The 25,597-nt window shown below is 34.0% G+C and overlaps 2 protein-coding genes across 2 annotated transcripts; both read left to right on the top strand.

Moving 5' to 3' along the window:
* Positions 1-7,137: 7,137 nt before the first annotated feature.
* LOC112032053 (UDP-galactose/UDP-glucose transporter 3) lies at positions 7,138-14,651 on the top strand. Its single transcript, XM_024064754.2, is given in 8 exon segments — positions 7,138-7,429; positions 8,250-8,347; positions 8,446-8,576; positions 9,075-9,105; positions 9,818-9,921; positions 12,796-12,917; positions 14,053-14,283; positions 14,285-14,651. Coding segments are annotated over 8 exon segments (996 nt in total). The 5' UTR covers positions 7,138-7,325; the 3' UTR covers positions 14,460-14,651.
* On the top strand, positions 10,399-25,525 carry LOC111999990 (uncharacterized). Its single transcript, XM_024032095.2, has 7 exons — positions 10,399-10,934; positions 11,781-11,870; positions 11,985-12,065; positions 23,046-23,177; positions 23,893-24,111; positions 24,202-24,294; positions 25,015-25,525. Exons 1-7 carry the CDS (start codon positions 10,668-10,670, stop codon positions 25,174-25,176), a joined length of 1,044 nt encoding a protein of 347 aa, XP_023887863.1. The 5' UTR covers positions 10,399-10,667; the 3' UTR covers positions 25,177-25,525.
* The last annotated feature ends 72 nt before the right edge of the window (positions 25,526-25,597 follow it).

A 25,597-nucleotide genomic window follows, 5' to 3' on the forward strand; every position in this document is an offset into this window, starting at 1 on the left:
AAAATTATATAATACTTGTAAGGACCAGATTTAAACTCTTAGCCCACTACTCAGATGGACTTAGGCCCAAAAACCCCAAAACAATAAATTTAGAGAGAATGAGTTGGAAATTTGAGTTTTAGTTAATCAAATGAATATTAGAATGGGTTCAGATGATAAGAGAATGAAATGAAAAGGGTTTGTATTGAAGAAAAATCGTCCTTGGCAAGATTCGAGGAAGTCTGTTCTGATATATTATTCTCAAATTTGATTACAAATTTAGTCCCTGAAGCCTTGTTTTTCTCTTGAATTCCCGATGCCCCTTCTTGTTGTTGCCCTCTTCTTTTATACTCTCTTTTCTTCTCACCCCCACCTTCTATATGCATGCTAGATGATTAGTGTTGATACTTGTCTCATTTACACATTCCATCAGTCTCTATGTAGTAGCTGTAAGGCTGAAATGCACTGTTCAGGTATCATTTCTACATTAATGTGGCCAGAGAGTTAGCTGCAATGTATTTAATGCAGAGGTAGCAGCTTTCTCCTTAGATATTTTAGGGCACTTCCTTGCCTACCATCTTGACAATGCTTATCAACACTCACGAGACTTCTTGGGACATCATCTTGATCGACAGACAACCGTTTTAGACCTTAGCATTGGTCAGCCGAGGATGCATTTATCCTCGGCCCACCTTCTTGAGCCATTATGGTCGAAGCTGGCCTCTATTTACTACACAATCCTTTCTAATAAAGATTTCCCCTCCTCGGACAATCTCTTGTCCTCGAATTGGGCCATAGGCCCAATAATATAAACAAATGATGGACTTTCAGGCCCAATATCCCTACAATACTATAAGACTATAACATATTATGAATATTACTGTTAAAAGTAGATTTTATTTTTTAAACTGATTAAATGATTTTAAAACCTATAAATAAGAATTTAAAGCATAAATACTTTTATATCCTAAAATTACATAAATTTAAGCAATTTTCCAAAACTCTTCCTCAACTACTCTATTCTCACAACTAAATATAGAGAACTCAATCGCAAACACACAATTCATTATCTCAATGAAATTAAGGAAATCATTTGTAATATCAACATATAGAGAACATGAATAAATAAAGAGAAATTGGCTAAAAACACAACAATTTATCAATATTTAATTGTCTTTAGTTGGGCTTTCATATCTTTTTTTTTTAATCAAAAAATATTTTGAAATCATCATCGATTTTTATTTTTATCACTATGGCTCATACAATAGCAGTAAAAAAACTTACAAAGAAATCTACAAATTATGAGTTCTAACACAAAATAATTTTTTTTTTAAATAGCTAATTTCATAAATAATCAATTCAGATCTCTCATGTTTCTTGGTTTCTCACAATTCATCTGCAAGCTTTTCTTTTTTATTTTGTAGGCATAGCTATAAGTGGACAATGTTGCATATGAAGGCACTACTTGCCATTATTTGGGAATAAAGAAAAATTAAATGTGATATAATTTGCTGAAGAACCTCTTTTACTGTTTTTTTAAGTTGAGGATTCTTTTCATGTTTGTTGCTTTGTTTGATAACATTATTGTGGTATGTTTGGTTGGAGAGAATAGTTGGTGGATGGAAAATGAAGGAGAAAAAAAGTGGAGAGAAAATGGTTGAGTAGCTGTTTAATTAGGAAGGAAAGGGAGAAAGAAAGCTAGTGAGGTCCGGTTGTTTTCTCCCGGGGCCCACCAAAACTTAGTCTCCCCAATTTGGGGAGATTATAGAGAGAAAACAAGGAGCTTTCCTTGTTGCTTTTGGACAAATATACCCCCTAACAAAACTGGACGTTTGGACCTTTTGGCATTTTTTTTTTTGGTGTGTGTGGGTCTTTTTCTAGATATTTCTCGTTTCCTTCTTCTTCTTCTTATTCTTCTTCTTCTTCTTCTTTTTAATTCTTTTTTGGGTGCTCATATATGTTTCTTTTCTCATTAGTTGTGGTAGGGATTTTTATTTTTATTTTTTATTTTTTTTATAGAAAACACTTTTGGATTAATTTCTTATGCTTTTTTATTTTATATATATATATATATATATTTTTTCATTTCTTATGTTTTTTTTATCTTATTTGGTGTGTGGGTCTTTTTCTAGACGTTTCTCGTTTCCTTCTTCTTCTTATTCTTCTTCTTCTTCTTCTTTTTATTCTTTTTTGGGTGCTCATATATGTTTCTTTTCTCATTAGTTGTGGTAGGGATTTTTATTTTATTTTATTTTTTTTATAGAAAACACTTTTGGATTAATTTCTTATGCTTTTTTATTTTATATATATATATATATATACATATATACTTTCATTTCTTATGTTTTTTCTATCTTTTTATTTTTCCATCATCTTCCCATTTTCTATCTTCCCACATTTTCATCCTCCCAATCAAACAAACCCTTAAAGTGAAGAAGGAAAGGTTCTTACTTTGTAATTAGTTGGTGATGTATATTGGATACAATACAAAAACAAAACTTATTACCTCAATATTATACCCTATATTTCTCCATAACATTACACCTATATAATCATAAACTTTAAGATAAACTTCAATTAACATCTTAAATTCAAGTTTTTCTCTTTGTATTTCCCCATCCCAATTTTGAATCTCTAATTTACCCAAAAAATAAATAAGTTAACTTTTTTGTATATAGAGCTGATTAATATGTTTGGATGCTTACCAATAAGCTCTAACTCATATGACACTTCTTTCTTTTTTTGTAAGAATAAGATAAATAGATAGAAGGTGGGGTTGCGAGTTTAAAATCCCTTTGTGCAGATGTAATTTATTTGTAAAACAGATTATACCTTTGGGTGCCCATGCATTATGAAATCAAATTGTTTAACAACTACAAATGCAAAAGAAATACAAAAGACTACAGTAAAAGAGTTACGAAATATCTTATATTTGGTTTATGAGATAACCAATAGCTATTCACTTCAGTTGGCGAAACGGGAATCAGGTGAGTTTGATGGAACAACTAGTCACTTTCCATTAGGTTGTGATTGGTTTTAAGTTGATGAAATAAAAATTTCATTGGTTTTGGATTTTGAATTAACACTGATTTTGCCCATTTTGTTATATAGATGTTTATTATTTACTTTATGAATTGTTTTTTTATTTTATTATTATTATTATTATTTTTTTTTTGGTTTCTTCTTTTGGCATGGTCTGTATTGGGATATTACTTGTTTTTTGTGTTTTGACCGGTGGGTATGGTTTATTAAGGAAAATTCTAGTGCCACATCCAATTACACAACTTTATCCACAACTCACCCATGTGTGTAATTGGTGTGTGGCACTAGAATTTCTCTTTATTAAGTATAAGAGTGCTGATTGGGTGAGACCCACTTCTTGGAAAAATTATTAGGTACTCTAGAGGTACTATAAGTGCGTTGTCCTTCTTTTCATATAAATGGTAGGTCCTACCATGAATTTAATTAGTGAGACCTACCATTTATATGAAAAGAGAAAATATGCATTTATGGTACTCCGGGAGTACACAATAATTTTCTCACTTATTGTAAGACTCCATTAATTGCACTTTTAAGATTGGATGATTAAATTGAAGACTTAATTTTGTACGGGGAAAAATTAATGAGTTTGGATTTTGGAATTTCACTGATTTTTCCTATCCTGTTATGTTGGTGCTTGATTTTTAGTTTTTTTTTTTTTTGGCCTTGCATTGAGTGGGATTTTTCCTGTGCACTCTTGTTTTGAGCTTGATTGATGAGTAATTAGTGTATTAAGTGTAAGGGGCTTGTTTTGGTGAGACTTTTTGGTGTGGGAGGCCATTGCACTTGTTAGATGATACTCAAATAGGCTTCAATTTGAGGAAGAAGAAAATAGTTCCCACCCCAACTTTTAACTTTATCTTAACTTCTTCCAATATTGTCAATAAGATTTTTAATACTCGCATTTTGTATGTCATCGTTATAAATATAATATTATATATATATATATATATATTGTGAGGATTCTAGTAAAAATTGTAAAATAGTGCCAAACTACTTTACTGTTGTTTTTAGATAAAGTAAGTCTATATTAAACAGTTTTTTGATCAAATAAAGTTTGGTCAATTTTAAAAAATTATTATAAACAACCAGAAAAGTTTTTCTGCCAAATCTCTACTTTGACATTTTAGAGCATCTCCAAGAGCATAGCCATCCGGGTATATTAGCTATAATTTGGAGAACTTGTGCACTGTGGATGCTCCAACTGCTTCTCTATACCCTTTTTTTTTTTGCTTATGAACAGTAGCCCATCAAGTTTGATAGGCTACTGTTCATTTTTCAAATATATTTTTTCTATTATAATAATGATGTGTTGAATAAAAAAATGTTGGAAGATATGTAGTTGTTAAAAAAAGAATAAATAATGAATGAAAAAATAATAATTAAATGAGATAGAGAATTTGTTGAAAAGTGTATTTGAAAAAGTTGATAGATAAGGTAAAAGTCACTGTTCATTCTCCAAACAGTACAAAAATTTGATGAATCTGCTGGAGATGCTCTTATGGTAGAGTTATGTCAGTAACAGTACAAGTTTTACCATACAAACTCATATATCAAATTTTAAACACTGAAATATATATATATATATATATATAAATTTAATTATAATTAGTAATGTAAGTTAGGCATCTTTTGTTTTAATTTTTATAATTATTTTATGACTTTTCAAACTTTTATTATTATATTTATTTAATATTTTTAATTTTTATTTAACCATACGATTCAACCAGTGACCTAATAACCCAACTCATCCTGGTTTAATAATTATGACCTAAATATAGCATAATGCTATTGATTGATTGTCACTTTCATATGAATTCATAATTTTTTTTCTACCACTTATAATCTATCATGTGAAGAGTTGTGGTATTTTATGTGGTCTTAAATTTTGTGAAATATATAATAATAATAATAATAATAATCAAACTAGTTAAAGGTTCGTGCATCACACGGTTTACTTAAAAAGATATATGTAAATAAATCGGGGTCCGAATTAGGTCTAGTGTTTTTAATGCATGGACTTGGTTGGATGGTAACACGTGTCCAAAAATGAACACGTGTTACAATCCCAACACGTCCAGTGCCACTGGACACTAGACTCAAACCTCCCCCAATAAATCAAAAGATTCAAAACTATATTAATAATTAGTTATTCATATTATAAAATACATTAATGATATGACATATAATACATCCATACATATATTGAGTCACTTTTTATGAGCAAAAAGCAAAATCAAAGTAAATATTAAATTTATTTTAAATTACTTGAAACTTTTGCTAATAGAATTTTAGATGAAGTAAAATTTTAAATTTCTTATAGTTTAGAAAATAGATTGCTATTCATAGTAGATTATTGGTAAAAGAGTTTGATCTACATTAACTATCTTGATAATTAATGAGAGTGTAAACTATTTTTATGAATTTAGTAGGATGGCCTATTACAAAAACACTTTAATTTTGAAAGGAGAAAATTGAAAAGAAATCGGCATTTTGAGGAGAAAAAAGATAAAACATAGCATTTGAGGCTTATGAGCATTATTTTGACTTTCTTGATGCATAACGTAAAAATAAATAAATAAATAAGTGTTAACCTTATGTATAGAGTAAAATTGCTTGAGATGATTATATATGAGATCTTCACATGCGCTATCATTTTTTTAACCAAATCAACCCACATTCCACAACAAACTCTATAAAATTATCAACACTTTCCATGCAGAATAGTTCCAATAATATTTTTGACTTCATAACTTGTAATGATCAAATAAGTAAAACCCACCAAAAATTGCAAAAAAAAAAAAAAAAAACCAATATGAAATACAAAATATATAGAAAAATATATAGAAATCAAAACTCAAAAGCCTGCCTAGCCATTATGCTCCACATGTTTGGTTTCATAGAACCCCCTTATAAAAAATTTTACAAATTTAAATATTTATGAATCTCAATAAAACAAAAGATGAACTAAATGAATGAAAATAACAAAAAATTGGACTTGGAATTAACAAACCTCAGTACAGGCTCGGAAGTCTCACAGCTTTTACTATAAACGTACTCATGGTTTTAGTTGAAAACTTGAAATAGAATTTGTTTGTTTGTTTTTTTTTTTTTTTAAAGCCTTAGCTAATAGAGTTTAACATCAAGCAAACTATATTCATAAGAGTGTTATTAAAAAGTAAAATAAATACTAAACTCCAACTCTTTATTCACGGAAAAAAACATAAAATTCTTAAAACTTGAACTTTTTTCAAGTGTGTGGATCAAAAATTTTAAAAGTAGATAAATTAACACTTAAATTAAAATTGACGACAAAAAACGTGTATTGACAAAATTTTTTTTTTGAAAAAGTTTCAACTTATGCCGTTCACTTTTAATGATAGCTATTTATCATCAGACTAAGACACTAATCAGTTTTTGGTGTAGGCTCTCAAATCTCTTATAAACCATCAAAAACTTTCATAATTGAGCTATAATTTATATAGTGATGAAAGAAAAAAAACGTTTGATATCAATAATTAAGCTTTTGTCTATCCAAAATTTAATAAAATAGTTTAAAAGTTGTAAACTTACTCCTGGATTTAGTGGACCGAGTAAAGGGGTCAATTAGAAATTATACTTTAGCTTGATATAAAATAAAATAAACAAAAATATGGGATATGGGATGAGATTTAAATTTATAAAATTTTTATAATAGGGTTTTAATTGTTGTAGAATTTAAATTTCTAAAACTTAAAAAATAAAGTCTTATCTAAATTAAATTATTATTTTTTAAATATTACCCCTTAATTTTAGAAAATATATCCTAACAAATAATAAAAAAATTAATTTACTAAGCCTAAATTATTTATTTATTTATCAAAAACTCACATGTCATGTCGTATATTAAATATATTCCTCTATTTTGTGGTAAAATAAAAAATAAAAATACAGTGACCGTGTAAAGGGGTTTATTAGACTTTAGCGAGTCCTCGCTCCAGAACCCAAAGAGAAAGCTCCGCGTTTGTTTATCCAATCAGAAGCGCCGAGTGAAGTCACTAAACCAATAAGAAACCTCCACGTGTAAATTCTACGTAGCTTCGCGCTCCCGCACCTCACTCTCCCTCTTATATATCAACTTCTTCTGCTTCTTGATTCTCCCTATTCTTTCTCCATATACTTCGCATCAAAATCTCTCCCTCTCTCACTCTTTTACTTCGCTTCCAATCCTCGCTTTTCTCAATCTTCTCAATTCTCATTCTTGAAAATTATTTGTAAATTCAAAAAAAAAAAAATCCGCCGGATCTGATTGGTCTCCGGCGACATTAATGGAAATTCACGGCGACGGACTCCGCCGTGTCTTGGTTTTGGCCTTCTGCGTCGCCGGAATTTGGTCCGCTTATATCTACCAAGGTTTTCTTCAAGAAACTCTGTAAGTTTTCTAAATTTTTTTAGAAATTTGCTTATTGAATTATCGAACAAAGATTTATTAGCATTGTTATTGATTGGATCTGCTGTGGAAAACCGGTGAGAGAAGCTACTGACAGTGTGTGTGTGCGCGTTTCAGAAATTTCTAGATCATGAGCTGTTTTTGTGATTTTAGGAGTTGAATTTGGTTTCCTTTTTTGGATCTTGTAAAAAATTAATCGGAAAGTTAATAAGATGAGCAATGCTTGGATTTTTATAGGCGCATTTGTCTATAGGCTATCGGAGTGAAAAGTTTGTGTTTTTGTAATGGCAGTAATTGCTCAATTTGCACTTAATTAGGAGTTTCTATTTGCATCAGTTTCTAATTTTGGTTGCTAAAAACTTCTTATTTAGATTCATAAGCTTGTTGAAGCTAAGGTCACTAGTTCGAATAAAGCATAAGAAGTGTTGTCCTTTTCAAGGACAATTAAATTCAATGCAGCTATGTATTTGAATTTTTGGTTTGAAAAAGCTCAGATTTTCGTTTACTGCAATAGCAGTGAAAAGCTTAGGCTTATCCATTGTAATGGCAGTAATTTCTCAATTTGTACTGAATGAGGAGTTTCTATGGATAGCAATTGTGTGATTTGCAAAAAGTTTTGAGTTTTTGGACCATATGATTATGAACTTGTCTAAGTCTCCTTAAACGAAAATTTCTGTATTACTTTTAATGGCAGTATTTGCGTGATTCAAAATTTTCTAATTTTGTGTGTGCGCACGCTCTTATTGCTTGCCACCAATGAAATATGCACCACCTGATCGACTTGTTTTTTCTCATTATATAGGTCGACCAAGAGATTTGGTCCAGATGAGAAGAGGTTTGAACACCTTTCGTTCCTTAACTTGGCACAGAATGTAGTGTGTTTAATCTGGTCATTCATTAGTGAGTTCAACTTCACCCTCTTTCTTGCCTTTTCATCCTCTTATTTATGAAGATGATGATGGAGATGTGATTCTGTTGTTATTGTGTGTAATAAACAGTGATAAAGCTTTGGTCCAGTGGTAGTAATGGCGGTGCTCCTTGGTGGATGTACTGGAGTGCTGGCATTACGAACACGATTGGTCCAGCTATGGGAATCGAAGCACTAAAGTATATCAGCTACCCAGCCCAGGCATGTTTCTACTCTCTCATTGTTTGTCAGTTTCTCATATTTGGTGGAAGGTGCAGGGGTGCCAATGAGTTCTAGCTCAAGTGACACCTTTCCGTTGTAAAAATAAAATAAACGGGTTGTATGTTCAAAATGCATTGAGTGTGGATTTAATTTACTAATTGAGAGAGAGAGAGAGAGAGAGTATGGTGATTGGTAGTCTATTCTTTAGATAAGTTTCTCTCTTTGGGTTCTATGAATCTAATAGTGTAAAGTGGTAGACTTTTTCTGCTCCATATGTTTTTTGATTGGTAAGATACACGACACATGCACACATGGGTCTTGCATCCAAGACAACAGTCTCCATCTCATGATTGTGGCAAAGGAAGTGCCATTTGTGCCACAAATCATTGGCTTTGTATTACATAGCAGTGGCAATATTTCCTGATTAGTGTGATCTTGAAGTACATATGAAAATAACTTGATTGCCATAAATATTGATGTTGTTTTTGCTGATTTCAGGTACTGGCAAAATCCTCAAAAATGATTCCAGGTGAGATATTTACGAGTTTATACGAATAAACCTTAACAAGCATGCTGCGTGTTAATTCTGACTGTAAAATGTATGCTTTTTATTGCTGAAACTGCATTCATATGGCCCTCAAGCATGCGTCTGGCTGACTCAGTTGTAGTCTATAGCCTAGGTGTTTGTTTGAACACTCCAACCTAATGCTTTTAAAAGGCCTTGGATTGTCAAAAGTAGTTCATATAAACCATTCTGTATATCATGGTGCTGAATTCTATGGAATTTCATTACTTATTTAGAAAGATGCAGTCCCCTTCATCAAAACCACTGGCCTTAGTTTGTATGTTTGTTTAGTTTGCTCTTCCTTTTCCATTTCATATAAATTAGCAAGAAAAGCAGTTTGTAATGAATTTTGTGCATCTGTTTTTTAATAGTTTTTCAAAACTGAATGACTGAAAGATACTGTTCTAATTCTTGCCTAATTTTTTTTCCTGACCCTCCCTTCACCTTGGGGATGATATCAATCACACTAGTTCAATGAAAAACTGTCATAGTCAGTATCCAGGAAAGTTGGATAATTGTATATATAAGGTGGTTCCTGTTTATTTTGAAATATAGAATTTATTCTAGCTCTGCGTATTTGTTCCAGTGAGGATGGATTTATATGTAGAAATAGGTCAACATTTCCATGGCAAGTTTTATGAATAACTTACTAATGAGTAATCTTACTTTCATGCAGTAATGCTGATGGGTGCTTTAGTTTATGGTATAAGATACACTGTTCCAGAGTATCTTTGCACTTTTCTTGTTGCTGGAGGGGTATCTACATTTGCCCTCTTAAAGGTGATGATTATATCTATATTAACAACTTTTTTTGTTTTCATTTTGATCCCCGTTTTATATTTTTAAGAAATTTTTTTTTTTTTTTTTTTTTTTTTTGAAATGATAATTGATGCATGTGTCAAGTGAATACTAAAACAAACATTATTGACGAATGAGAACAACTTGCTTCAATTTTATAGTTAACATCTCATTCTTATTGGATCTAATAATATTAGTGTCATATCATTTAAAAATGCAATACATGATAGTCGATACATCTTTTGATTTGTATTTTTTTATTTTTTTGGACAAATTCAATAGTTACAATAGAAAAAGAATTTTATTTGAATCCGGAATATTTTTATTGGAAATAATAAAAAATATCAGTAATTTGTTTTTAATATTATTAAAATATTATTATGTTTGAATTATTAAAAAAAAAATTGAACTATTCATTTTCCATTTGAAGTTTTATTTTGTTTTGTTTTGTTTTTTTTTTTCCAACACCTGATATTCCGGTGATCCGGCAGCAATTGTCACACGTGCAAAACGAGCCCTCATCTATTGGAAGTGACAACTCCAGTCTTCCGGCACAAGAAAAACATAAACATCATACCTTCACACACTCTCTCTCTCTCTCTCACACACACACACACTCTCTGCTATTGTTAATGATGATGATATAAAGGAATTAGGGTTCGAGTTAGAGAGAGAGAGAGAGAGAGAGAGAGAGAGAAAACAAAGGAATTTACTTGATTGCTATCAAAATGTATTCCTTAACAGTGAAATCCTTCTTAGTTCCTCAACCTCAATTTGCTTCTTCTTCCTCTTCTTCTACTTCTTCTTCGTCTTCGTCTTCGTCTTCGTCTTCTTCGCATTGCTCGCATCGTTGGAGCTCTGTAATTAACTTCCCCACGATAAGGACCAAGCACAGTGGAGGAAGAAGATTTGCTCTCACAATTCACGCTTATGATTCTTCCAAGAACCAAGCTCCCAATGGCTCCGGCGATTCCAAGCCTCCCAACGGAGCTATGGTCTCTCTCTCTCTCTCTCTCTCTGTAGATATACATTTTACACATTTATGTATGAGTGTATTGTTTGATTTATGCTTTTGTACTTTTTTTGTGAACTTATGTGAATGAAAAAATTATGGTGGTTTTCATGGCTTATATAGGATAATGTTGGTCATTAAGGTAGTTATTAGTAATGATGGTATTATATACTAGAACGGCGAGGAGGGTATTATGAAAACTTAATTAGAATTGAAAAATTGGGATAGATATAGATAAATTTAAATAATACTATCAAAAAGAGATACTATTTTTGTTTTTCCTTCCCTATATGATGTGTGCTGTGGTTAATTATAATATTATGCCCTCAAGACAGGCTAGAAGTTGGAATGGAACTAGTGAGAAATTCCTATTATAAATTGGACCATAGGATAATTGGTTCCAATATTTTGTCCCATTGTTATTGGTCTAGATGGTAACAGACACTATGACATCGGATAGAATATAATGGAGGAAAAGAATACATGTGGCTCACCCTTACTAATTTTGTTGAGGATCCATAGCCGACCCCGAAAATTTGGGACTAAGGATTTGTTGTTGTTGTGTTATTAGTCTAGGCAATATATTTAATGATACCCCATTTTATGTTGGTTCAAAGATCACAGCTAAATTGTGAGGCCTTACAGCCCAAGACACTCAAATGTGAAAGTGCTGCTTAACCTTTGGCTTCAGCATGCTGTACCAAGTTTTCGAATTGTGGTCTAGGGAAATGTTACCCACTTCCCTGATATTTTTATTTGAATGGTTTGTGCTTGATTTGTTGTAGTCATAGTTGATTGTATGTTTGTGTCCCTTTTTTGAAATCAACAGCCAAAGACCAGAAGAGAAATTCTATTGGAGTATGTCAAAAATGTGCAGCCAGAATTTATGGAGATGTTTGTGAATAGAGCACCTCAACAGGTATGTTACCCATGCATTTGATATTATATAATGCCGCTGTAGTGTTACTTGGAGGTTTTACCATGGTCATGTGTTCCTGGTGGAAATGAATTATTTTTCATGCTCACCTTTCAGGTAGTTGATGCTATGCGCCAAACAGTGACAAATATGATTGGAACACTTCCACCACAATTTTTTGCAGTAACAGTTACCACTGTAAGTGTAGTTGCTTTTTTATGTGCAAACGCATTTGTGGAATTGAATATTATGCCTGAAAATGGCTATGGAAATTTTGGGGAAACCACTTCTACCATTGTTTTAAATTAAGCCGTGGGTTTCTAATTTTGTCAATTAAAGTCATGTTCCTTTTAATTCTTGGCCACCGTCGATTTTGCTGTAATGCCATTTTACAAAATACGTTTATCAAAATGTCTGCATATTACCAAAGCAAATTGACATCATAGCCCCACAAAACGATGCTATTTTCCCTTAAAAAGGGGTCTTTTTAGGACCCTCTCTCTTCTCTTGTTTAAGTCTCACTCTTTCTTTTCTCTCAAGGACTCCACCGTCCTTTTTTCCTCTCAAGGCAGTGATTTGTAGGCAGCATATTCTGCAGTTTGAAGTACATAGCAGTTGGGATCAGAAGAGGATGGCAAATGGAATTTGGAGGTGACAGTGACTGGTTTGATGAGTTTCAAGTGGCTGGTTTGATGAGTTCAAGGGAAGAAGCCATTTGAAGGAATTTTGGGCCAGTGGCTCGGTTTCATCAACAGGGTGTGGGGAATGCTTGATAGATCAGTGGCTCAGGGTGTCTTTGATTCAGTTGTTGAGTCGGTCTAAGAAGGGGGGGGGGGGGGGGGGGGGGGGTTNATAAGTTAATGATTTCTTCTGGCAATTTCTGTTTCTGATTTTATGTTTGTCTCATCCATAATCTGGTTGATTTTAGACTAGCTCAAAGACTATTGGCAAGCTGGCACAGCCAAATGCACCTCTTGGATATTTGCTATGTTTTCTGAACCTTACATTTGATGGATTTACAAATGCTACTCAGGATTCAATAACCAAAAGGTATGTTAACAAGAAACATTTTCCTTTTTCATTCTGTTTTTTTTTTTTTTTTCCAGGTTAAAATGCATACTGATTATTATTATTTTTTTTTCCGCATTTTCTGGTGTTTGGTATGGTGAAAAATACAAGTTAATGGAAAACATTTTCTATAGTCATTGGAAAACAAGCCCAATAGTGGAAAACATTTGATCGATGTTGACCAACTATTGACTCCACTTTTTTTTTTTCCCTTTCAAATGCACTTTTTTTGCTCAAACCAATTGTTTTCCTGCTTAATTTTTCTTGTGGATTCCCAATTTGGAGTCTGTTTTCCCATTTTAGGCTCCCAAATGCCCCCCCACACCCCCCCCCCCAAAAAAAAAAAAGAAGGAAAATATTCTCCTATTTGAGGTTTTTTTTTTTTTTTTTTTTTTTTTTTTTTTTTTTCACTAATGAAAGTTTTTGTTCATAGATTTATTTGAAATTACAAGAAATATTAATGATATTTTGTGCAAGGCAAGCAACAGAAAATGTTTTTGGGGAAAAAAAATTTCATAGAAAAAACAGTATTTAACTGAAGAAGCAATTTGTTGTTAATTTACCTTACTGCCAAGGAATATGTGTTGATTTTGTTGAAAAGACCATCATTTTTCTCTAGAAAAGTTAGCAGAATGCTTAAAGAGCTACTTACATGTCCATTATTTTTCCTTTTACCTGTAAGAAACAAAATTTCTGTGGGAGCAAGTCAAGCAAAAGCACAATAACACAAACCAATTTCAAAAGAAATTACATACATAAAATAGTTCCAGAATATTCATTCTAAGTTCACCAGTTGGCCAAGGAGTTATCTTTCTCCCTCTTGTAAACGATTGCTCTTCTCATGTTCACCTTTAACAGTCACTTGGTGAGTGGGACACTGATATTTTGGCATATGAAACAAATCAAGATTGAGTACGTTAGAGGCTTATTAACTTGAAGAGCTTGTGTGTACTTTAATATGTTTAAAAATGTCTGTGGCAGCCCTTGCTATACAAGCTTAAATTAGTTGTCTTTAAGAATGATTGATGACTTGAATCACACAGGCTCTCTCATTTTCGTATCAAACCATCTTGAATGGCATATGTAGTACTGAAACATAATGGTTTCTCTGGCATAGGTACCCGAAAACAAGTGCCTGGGATATTATGCTAGGAATGAACTTATGGGGTACCATTTACAACATGATCTACATGTTCGGCTGGCCGCACGCTAGTGGATTTGAGGCAGTCCAATTTTGCAAGCAGCATCCAGAGGCAGCATGGGACATATTTCTCTACTGCCTTTGTGGGGCAGTGGGCCAGAATTTCATCTTTCTAACCATAAGTAGATTTGGCTCCCTCGCTAATACCCATCACCACAACCCGTAAGTTTGTCAGCATCGTGGTTTCTTCACTGCTGAGTGGCAATCCCCTGTCAACAAAGCAATGGGGGTGTGTTGCCATGGTCTTCTCTGGGTTGTCATACCAAATCTACCTCAAGTGGAAGAGGTTGCAGAGAGCCCCAAAGAAGAGAAAGCCCATGTGAAGAGGGAGTGTGTAACAATTTTGAACTTTTAACATTCATCCTTTTTCGTTTTCACCATTTTATCCCTTTTATATCATTTATAGTAACTTTAGGGCTCAGTGGATCTAGGTTATACCCATGAAAATCGTGAATGTAATTGTAGATTCCTTATTGAGAAAGACTATTTTAAATAGTTCTCATGCCGTTCTATCCTATGCTTAGCATAAATGTTCCATATGTTGTAGTGAATAGTGGAAATAACAAAAAACCAAATGAGTTAGCAAAAGAGAGAATTTTTCTTTAAAAGAAATTTGGAGAATCTCCTCCAATCCATTATGGACATGAGCATTCGCAGCAGTGGAGCTAAAATTTAGCTTTTAGCTCCACAAAGTTTATTGTTATACTTACACACCTGCTGCAGCAGTGATCTATTTTAATTATCAATACAATAAAAAATATAAACATCACAATAAAATAATATACCTACAATAAAATTATATCTCATAACCCAAAAAACATCAAGCACCGACCAAACCTCCACTACAATCGCCACACTACCAACCACCACCAACACAGACACAATCAAACCCACAAACAAAATAAATCCCAAAAACATCATAGTCACCAATCCACCACCATAGCCACCAAGCCCATAGGAAAAAAAAAAAAAATCAACACCGTACACCAACCATAGCCACAACACCATCGCACACCACAACCATCAAACTCACAAAAAAAAAAAAATCAAACATCATCCCACTACAGCCATCAAACCCATAGAAAAAAAATCAAACATCATTCCACACCATAGTCGGGGATCGACGGTGGATCGATGTGGATCGACGGCGTGGGTCTAGGTCTGGCGGCGAGGATCGACGGCGTGGCTGGCGGCAAGGATCGACGGTGCATGGTCGGCAGTGGCTTGGGCTAGCAGCGGTGAGAGAGTTGAGAGAGAGAAGATTATATTTTAATTAGGTAAGGATAAAAATATATATAAATATATATATATTTTTTTTAGCTCTCATGAACAGTGCACATTTATAAATAGATGTGCACTATAACAATGGAGTTAAATTTTTAGATTTAGCTCCACTGCTGTAGCAAGATTTTGTGTTTGTGGAGCTAATTTAGCAATATAGCATTATACTCTACTGCTGCGAATGCTCTTATAAAACTATCAGCTTATTCGTTGAGATATACAATTGGTATGCATCTCTTAACATAAAAGATGCATGAATACAAAATAATAAGAATCTCTAGAAACTAAAAAATGCCTGTCCTATATTACAAAACGAGTATCTACCTTATTACCACTTACAGACAAATGTCTAACAATACTACAAAAAGTTTTATCTAACTCTTTGACTATGTATACTTTCCTAGCAATAGCTTTGAACAAAGCTACAAAAAATATTTACATGCTAGCACTTGTTGATTACAATCATATAACTCATTAAATAGGTCATATGAGTAAAAGTACAAGACGTTACTATAGTAGCATCTTACCTATTAGGTCCAAATTTGCTTTTAGCACCAAGAGGGTACTAATGGACATTGAGTCAAGGTGGGGGCAGGGTGATTTCTCAAGTGCTTTCCCGTTGCCAAATTCAAATTTTCAAACTTGGAATCTCCACCCCCCCCCCCCCCAAACAAACCACTTGGAAGTAAGCCCAATTCAAAAGTTCGAACTTGAGATCTCTACCCCCCAAACCACTTGGAAGTAAGCCCAATATACACAAATCAAAGAATTTCAAAGGTACAAACGTACAAAATTTGGTATATTTAATGTACACAATTTTCAGGAGTGTATACAATTATATATATTCAAAGTACACAATTTCAAATAATTTACACAATTTTGTATAGTAAAGGTACATAATTTTTCAAATAATATACAAAATTTTGTATATTTAATGTACACAATTTTTAAAAAAATTTACAAAATTCTGTATATTCGAGGTATACAATTTCTAAGAAAGTAAACAATTATATATTCAAGATACATAATTTTCAAAGAATTTACACAATTATGTATATTAAATGAACAAAATTTCAAAGAATGAATATAATTATGAATATTCAATGTACATAATTTGTATATTCAATGTACTCTATTTTTCTAAGAATGTACAAAATTACATATATTCCAGTTACACAATTTCTCAAAGAATATACACAATTGTAAAAAATGTACACAATTCTATATTTTCAATATATATATATGACACAACCTTGTTATATATAAACTCTTTGTACTACACTATTTTGTGAATACCATACTTTCTTGTTTCAGTACATACTAGCCAAGTTTACCAATGAGGGGATGCTTGCTGCCCTGTGTGTGAGATGGAGCAGGAATCAGTGCATCAGCTTTTCCAGTTCTTAGAGATAGCTAAAGCCGTGTGGTTTGGTAGCAGATGCATTATAAGAATTCAGTTCCTGAGGGCAAACAATGCGGAGCAGCTGATAAAATTCATTTTCAACCCTCCAAGCAACTTCTTGTTTGACCAAGAAGAGAGGAAAAGCTTTATTCTATACAGCGCTTCAATCATGGAGTTTATCTTGAAGTGGAGAAACCATGATGTGTTTGAAAGGAAAAGCATTTCCCATGAAGGCCTTCAAGGAGGCTTAAGTAGGATCTTCTCAGAGCATTGGTCTGTGTTGAAGAGCTCTCATCAAAGTAACAGAAGCAGGGCTAATAGTCAATGGTGCATGACTGCTTCAAGTCAGTTTAAACTGAATTGTGATGCAGCTGTACATTCCAAACATTCAGTCATAGTTGTGGTTTCAAGAGACTGGAGAGAGAACTTGGTGCTTGCCCACACAAAGAAGGTATCCACCAATATCCCAGTCCAAGCTGAAGCAGAAGCATTAAGATGGTCCGTGTGTTTGGCATCTAACCAGAATCTGCAGAATGTTGTGATTAGAAGGTGATTCCCAAGCATGCATAAAGGCTATTAATAATGCAGACCCCAAACCCCCATGGAGAATCCAAGGCCTCTTGCATGATGTGAAGACCTATGCAAGCGACCTCCCTCATATTGCCTTCAACCGGGTATTCAAAGAAGCCAATGCAGCAGCTCACTCACTTGCAACCTGGTCATTTAAGAATGCCTTTGTGGGTTTTTTGATTCCTCATTTGGTCCTCCCATTTTTGCTGATGTAAATTGGAAGGAAGCTGTCTCTTCTTCCCTTCTATAATCGCCTTTTGCAATCAAATTTTCTATATGTAGAAAATTTCATATCAGCATTGAAGGCACAATATTAGGGACTCCAAATGATTTAAGAAATCACAAATTAAGGACTTTTTCAATTGAGTTAGTATGACTTGAGCATTAGTTAAACATAACTGATAGAGCAAGTATACTTGCACTCAGATGCACACTAAAATATACTCACACTCAGTTGCACACTACTTTGTGCAAAATTACAAAGTTATTATATTATATTTTATTTCAAAATTAAATTGTAGGCAACAAAATCTGTATGCTAAGTTCAAAATTTAAATTGTAGGCAACGATTGAAATCTGTATCAATTAGGCTTGATTTTTTAGGGCCACAACGGCTTAAGTTCAAACCAAGACTATTAATGGGTAAGACTATGAGGTGAGGTTTTAGGACCACAGGGATAATCCTGAGGAGAATCAACCTGTAAGTTTAGCCAGGAAAAGCATGTGTAAACACAGGAAGTTTTCATTTGTTTATTAATTCACCATTCTAATCACATCTCATTAGGTTTTAAAATAGCAGTTGCAAGTGGGCAATAATAAATTTTATCAAGGTACTCCACTTCTTTACATTAAGAAGAAAACCATGTGAAATACAACAATGCAATCAAAAATCAAACAAGCCGCCTCCATGGTTCTTACTTCTTGCAGTGCTTTCCCTGCCATTCCTCTTGTGCCAATTTCATCCATAGGTTATCATTCTAAACTTATATCTTTCTTTAAACCTCACAAGTAAATCCTATCTACGTTTAAGAAAAGCTTACTAGTTACTGTTGGAAATTTAGACCCCTTAAACACACAGATTGCGTAGCCTAGATTAATTAGCCAAGTTGTTACTTAGTCAAATTATGCAATACTAGGTTAAAACAATCAAATAATCATATCAAGATATAAAGCAGAGGAAATAAATAACACAAGATATGATCACCCAGGAAACCACTCGGTAAAAACCTGGGGAGGATTTGACCCACCGATCCTCAAGGCATAACAGAATTCACTATGAAAGAATTGAAGTTCTTACAGAAGGACTACAAGCTCCCCGCTCGACTTCCTAATGCTACCCACCAGTAAAACTTCCTGACACGACCACGCGCAGGCTCCGAATCCACGGACTACTTCTTTCTTGAATTCTTCAATCAGCTACAAGCTCCCCGCTTGCTTTTCTTTTTAAGTTCCAATGGTAGCAACCTTGTTGATCATCAAGATGTTGAAATAATCTCTACCTTAAAAACCCTAAGTTTATGTGAAGGAAAGCTCCTCAAGGATCTCACAAGAGATTCACATAAACCGCAAATATGAGCAACAAAGACTTAGAGAGGTTTGGGTACAAAACTCTAAAAATAAAAGGAGGCACAAGAGGCACTCTAATCTCTATCTCAGAAGTCCCAAAAACGTTCTAGGGTTTCCTTATATATAGAAGTGTTTTACTTGATCCCTAAGACGTTTAAATAGAGTTTGGGCTGAACTGGAACTCTGCAGAAAAATAAATCTGTACGTGGTTCGATCGATCGAGTCTAATTTTCGATCGATCGAGCCTTACAGATTTAGTCCAATAAATCTGCACTCACTCGATTCCAGTTTTACAAATAAACATACTTTGAGCAAGCCTAAACAAGACTAAACAACCTGTTTTGATCATGGTTTGCCAACACTACACATTAGAGTTCTAAATACATAAAATCCTAAATCTTTAGAACCTAACAATCTCCCCTTTGGCAATCCGTGACAAAACACAAACTAAAAGCTCAAAGTTTACAAAGTAAAAGCCCATTACAAAATAATGCTCATAACAACAAATCCAATCTTAATACTATCCATCAGTTGCAAGTGTAGACAACAGCTCAATTGAATCAACCTGTATATTTCCTGAAACACTCAACAAACGCATAAACGCATGTGTGGAAAAAATACAAGTAAACCAAAATTAAATTCTTGACTTCACAAAACACAAAACAAAGACATATATCATGAAGAACTCATAAATATAAATCAATGAGCAGTGAACAAGAAACAGAAATAAAAACATAAGTAAACTAACTCTCCCCTAAGTTAGATACAACAAAAAGTTTTTATTTCTTCCCTTTTAAATAATTTCAACTCCCTTAAACAGGACAAACATGATTCCCATAAATCAATAATTTCTCCCCCTTTTTGTCACGTATTGACAAAGACAACTCGTACAAAGAGTAAACAGTCAACATACGCAATAAAGGATAAGAGAAAATAGAGAATCAAGAGGAACACAAAACAATTAGGGGGGGGTGGGTGGGAGAGGTGTTGAGACATGGAAGTGGTGGCATGGGGTTGTGATTGGGTGGCAATGGCTGGTGATTTTGGGAGTTAGGGTTTGTTATGGTTGTGTGTTCGATTGGGGTTTGATTTGGGAGGTGGTGGCTCAAGTGGTTCTTGGCCATGGTTGGGTTTGTCCATGGCTGGTGGTAAAAAAAATTATTTAATTTAATTTGGTTTGGTAGGAAAGTGTGGGAAAGAAACAAAATTTTGGTTGAATTTGGGATTTGGGCATGCTAATGGATACGCAATGACCTTTTTCCAAGTCTGCTGGAATGCGGTCAAGGAAGATATCTTAAATTTCTTCAAATATTTCCCTGAGGAAGGTATGTTTGAAAGAGTTTGCTACTTTTATTATTCCTATTCTCAAAAAAATAAGGGCAGTGAATGTAAAAGGTTTTAGACCGATTACCCTAATATAAAATCTTGGCTAAGTTCCCCTCGAATGGACTGAAGAAAGTAATGGGGGAGCTCATTTCTAACATGTGTTATGCTTTTATTCTTGGAAGAAAAATATTAGACTCAGTATTTATTGCTAATGAGTGTCTGGATAATCGATGGAGGAAAGGGATTCCTGAAGTGCTTTGTAAACTCGACCTAGAAAAAGCCTGTGATCCTCTAAATTGGGATTTCTATTTTATAGGGAAAAGTTGAGGGAGTGGATTCCTTCTTGCATTTTGATTGTTCAGTTTTGAATACTGATGTGGTTTTTTTTTTTGTTGCAAGTACTATGGTTTTTGTTAAGGAGACCCATTCACCCCTCTGTCTTTGTGATGGAAGTTCTAAGTAGAATGATCTCAAAAGTTGTGGACGGGGGATTCCTATTAAGATTTTTGTAAAGGCGAATATTTATATTCTTAGGATCTCACACTTGTTTTTTGCAGATGGTACACTAATCATGTGTGATTCGAGGCCAAAAGAGGTATGGTAGTTGTTGCACCTTGTTACTTTTTGAGGCGGTTTTATGGTTTGAAGATAATTGAAGATGTTACCATTAAAATGTTTTATGGTTGGAAAGGTTAGTTGACATACTTGGGTGTAAAATATCTGCCTTACCATTCAAATGTCTGGGACCACTAGGAGCTTTCTCTAAAGGTAGGGCTATTTGGGATGATGTTCTAGAAAGAATGGAGAAAAGGCTAGAAAGTTGGAAAAAGAGATACCTGTCAAAGTGTGGAAGGCTCACTTTAATTAAAAGCACTCTCTCCAGTCTCCCTACATATTTTATGTCTCTTACTCTCTTTTCCCATAGCCTATCGGTGTTGCAAATAGAATGGGTAAAATTCAGTGAGATTTCCGTTGGGGATGGTTTGGGGGATGAATTTAAGTTCAATTTGATTAATTGGGATTATGTTTGTTTTCCCATTCAATTGGGAGGTTTGGGGTGGAGATGGATTTAGTGTGGAGTGGTCAAAATCAAGTACGAAAGTACGAAACGTCTGAGGGAGGTTGATGTACAGAAAATGCAGGGGGGGGGGTGTTGCATATGGTGTGAACTTATGTAAATATATAAACAAGGGTTGGTCAAAGCTTGAGAGCTTTGTAAAATATGAGGTGTGACAGGTAATAAGATTCGTTGTTCGCATGACTATTGGTGGGGAGACGAGAGTCTCAAGATGTTGTTTGATATTTCAATTGTTGCAATAAATGGGGAGGGGAGATTCAAACCTAGGTTGTCCTCATAAAGGAGACCAAGAAATATCATTGAGTTACAAAGCTCTTGGTGACTACTAAGAATTAATGTCCAGAACTTTTTCAGTTTGCAAGGAATAAATAAGCAAAGTTGGCTGGTTATTTGGATGTGTCAAATGGGTGCTTCACTAAAATCCTTCTTTTTTTGTTTGTTACATGATTGGGAGCTAGAATTCATGGACTTGTTTCTCAAGGATTTGTATACTGCCAAAATACGCCATTCTCAAGAGGATAGGATGATCTGGACTCTTTCCAAAGCTCAAGGATTGAAACCTAGTACTTATAAACATTGAGGAGTGGGGGGACCGACATTTCCCTTGGAGGGCCATGTGGTGTTTTAAAACTCCTCGTGTTGGTTTTTTTATTTGGTCTACAATGAAGGGGAAATTGTTAACAATTGCCTTGAGGAAAAGGGTCTTATTATTCTTGATTTTCTGGGAAGCTATTCCCTCTTGTTTGATGTGGACTATTTGGAGAGAAGCATATGCGTAACTTTGAAGGCAAAAAATGTTCGATAAATCAACTTCACAGATATGGGAACACTATTCAAGTGGCAACGAGCTCATTTGCCTTCTTTCAATATAGAATCCAATCTTTTAACCTTTTTGGACAGCTTGTTTTTTGTTTTCTTTCTTATTTTTTCTTCTTTAGTATCCATAGTATACTCCCTGTATACTTGGCCCTCACCCCATTTTTTTTCATCAATGAATTTCTTCTCTTACAGATTAAAAAAAAAGTTGTTTTGGGGGGAAAATTTTGGGTTATGGTGTTTTTGAGTTTGTGTGTGGTATGTCTGGTTCATGAGAAAATGTGGGAAAGTGATCTTATTTGAATCTATGATTTGGGTGGTATGTTGTTTTGTTTTGTTCTGTTTTTTCCATACTTTTTCTTATTTGAAGTGAATATGTACTGAGATTTGATCTTCTTTGAAGTGAATGGGTTCTGAGATTTGGGGGTAGTATTTTGGTTTGGAGTGGAAAGGTGGCAGTGTTGCTTGTTGGCTTTGATGGTCAGTCTTGGTCTGGTGAATTTTCAAAAAAATAGTAGAGAGAGTCTACTAATGATGTCATTTTGTGGGGGTTCTGAAGCATCAATTTGCTTTGGTAAAACACAAACGTTTTGATACATGTGTTTAGTAAATGGTGTGTGAAATAGATGGAGATCTAATACTGAAATTGAACAAAAAGAATGAATATAATTGATAAAATTAGAAACCCAGGACCTAATTTGAAGCAGGGGTATAACTTTGTTTGTTTTTTGTATTTTCCCTTATATTTTAAAGCTGGTTTGATTTTTTCATGAGTGCTTTTTTTAGCATTATTATTCCCCTCTCTTGAGTTGTACATTTTCTCTGAAATATGAGTTTTGTTTTATTAATATCACTTGACTTTTCTTTCAGGTTGCTGAAAACCTTGCACAGCTAATGTACAGTGTCATGATGACTGGATACATGTTTAAGAATGCACAATACCGATTGGAACTACAACAAAGCTTGGAGCAGGTTGCCCTTCCTGATGCAGAAGATAAAAAGGCAATTTCCTTTCCACCTCCCTCCTTCCCCCCTCCCCCTCTCTGGGCACCTGCTCTTTGTCTTTAAGAAACAAATTTTGTAGCATTGCCTCTCTTGAAGGGGAACAAGAAAAAGAACATCGAAATTTTAGATAATTTAATCGCAAGTTCGTCAGGGTCATTCACAAGGACTCTTGCAACCACTCAAAGGGGAGAGGATGTTTGTGCTTGAACCTTGAACCATGTGCCTCATTTTGCAGCTGTCCATTATGACAGGATGCTGTATACCAGTACCTCAGTGATAAATGGGAAGAAAAAAAAACAATATAATTCATCTGGGGCTTATATATGATGTGCATGGTGATGATAGGACTTCCTTGTGATTAGTTATAACCATTCAGAATTGCTAATAGACTTTATCGTCAGGTCAGCTATGAAAAATCCATCGGGTTAAGTTGATGCTGTTCTGTAGTGAGGAGACTACTTTTTCTAAACCAATAACAATGCAAGGAATTCATCTCTGTTTCTTACACCAGGTTTTAGGTGGAAGGTATTTCTTAAAATAATTTTAGTGCAAAAACCTGGCATGCAGGTGTATAAATTGGTTTTCTGTGGGAGTATAGCCTTTTCTTTTTCTTCTTAAAAAATGCTCTAGGTGTCTTTTGAATAAGTACTATAGTTATTTAATTTCTGTTCTGGTTGGTACACTATTTGACCTGATACTGTGACTATTACAGGATGCGCCAGATTATGCACCCGGTACACAGAAGAATGTGTCAGGTGAAGTTATTAGGTGGAATAATGTCTCAGGTCCTGAGAAAATTGATGCTAAAAAGTACATAGAGTTACTTGAAGCTGAGGTTGAGGAACTGAATCGTCAAGTTGGTAGAAAATCATTAAATGGGCAAAATGAATTGTTGGAATATCTCAAGTCTCTTGAGCCCCAAAATCTGAAGGTAATGAAACCTTATGTCCTCTTGTATGTAATATTGTTGTTATAATGTGTCCCTGATTCTCCAACAATTTATTGCTTCAACATTTTGCAGGATTTGACAAGTAGTGCTGGAGAGGATGTTGTGCTTGCAATGAACACATTCATTAAGCGCCTTTTGGCTGTTTCGGATCCTAGCCAAATGAAGGTTTGCTATGATCTTTTCAACAAGGTTTAAATTCCAGTTTATCCTCTTGTAACGAAGGAATTCACAGAAATTCTCCAAGATACTGGTGTTGCAATATGGTAAATTGGTGAAGTTGATTGAATATTTTCAATTAAGCTGGGGTCTCAGAACTGTAAAAATCTTGCTTAACGGGGTTCCTTATTTTTACTTATTCTAACACTATTTGGAGTATGATATTGTTTAGTATCAAAAAGGGGATGGTATGATAATTACTTGAGCAGAAAATGTTTTGAAAACGCAACTGTTGACATCCATGAAAATTTCCAAATCATGGCTAATATTTTCTTAGAAATTAGGTATTAAGCTCTATGACGCTACCCTTAGTTGACCTGAACATTTCAGTGCTTTATGGTCTAAGCAACAGTGGAACCAAATTGCCAATGTTATATTAAGTCAAGATGAACTGGATTTATCTCCATCATAAACTTAAGCTATTATAGCCATGAATTTTTCTGGTCAAATCTTCAGTGAAAACGCTAGAAATTTTTTTATTCATTTTACTTTGATAGGCCTTCAAACTAGGAAGTATCCAACAAATAACTTGCATCTAATTTCTGATTATTTCTGATGCTTATGGATGATGTTCATATTTTGTTTTATACTGATTGTTGCTAGGTCTCTTTGATATATTATCATTTGAGATATTCACTAACCTATTGAAATTTGTATCTATCATAACAGACAAGTGCAACAGAGACTAGTGCACCAGAACTTGCCAAGCTTCTTTATTGGCTGATGGTGGTTGGCTACAGCATTCGTAACATCGAAGTCCGTTTTGACATGGAACGAGTGCTTGGGACTCCCCCAAAGCTCGCAGAATTGCCTCCAGGAGAAAATGTTTAAATTACTATGGATGGAATTGCAAAGAACAGAAGTTAATGTGCTGTTGGAGCAGTGTTCTTCATTTTAAACTAGAGCCATTATGTGAAAAAAGGGGGTGCTTTTTAAGTTTGGAAGAAGCTGGAGGATCAATCCATGGATGATTTACTGCTGGTTGAGAAGGAAAAATTTTAACTTGCCACGGAGTAGGCTTTCTCAAATCTCAATAGTCAAAATGATCGATAATGTTAATTCTAAAGCCTAAGATATATCTGTAGGCACATCTAGTGAAATCCCCGTATGTACTTTGTCTCAAACATGCATCTTTTCAATTATTTTATAACTATCAAGAGAGTCTGGAGTTCTTGGATTATTTTATAACGTGCATCCATCCTGTTTCTAAATCTCGGCGTCAAGATTTTGGGGCTTAAAAATTTTAGACATT

The sequence above is a fragment of the Quercus suber genome, unplaced genomic scaffold, assembly GCF_002906115.3.
Source record: "Quercus suber isolate HL8 unplaced genomic scaffold, Cork oak 2.0 scaffold_293, whole genome shotgun sequence".
Lineage (NCBI taxonomy): Eukaryota > Viridiplantae > Streptophyta > Magnoliopsida > Fagales > Fagaceae > Quercus > Quercus suber.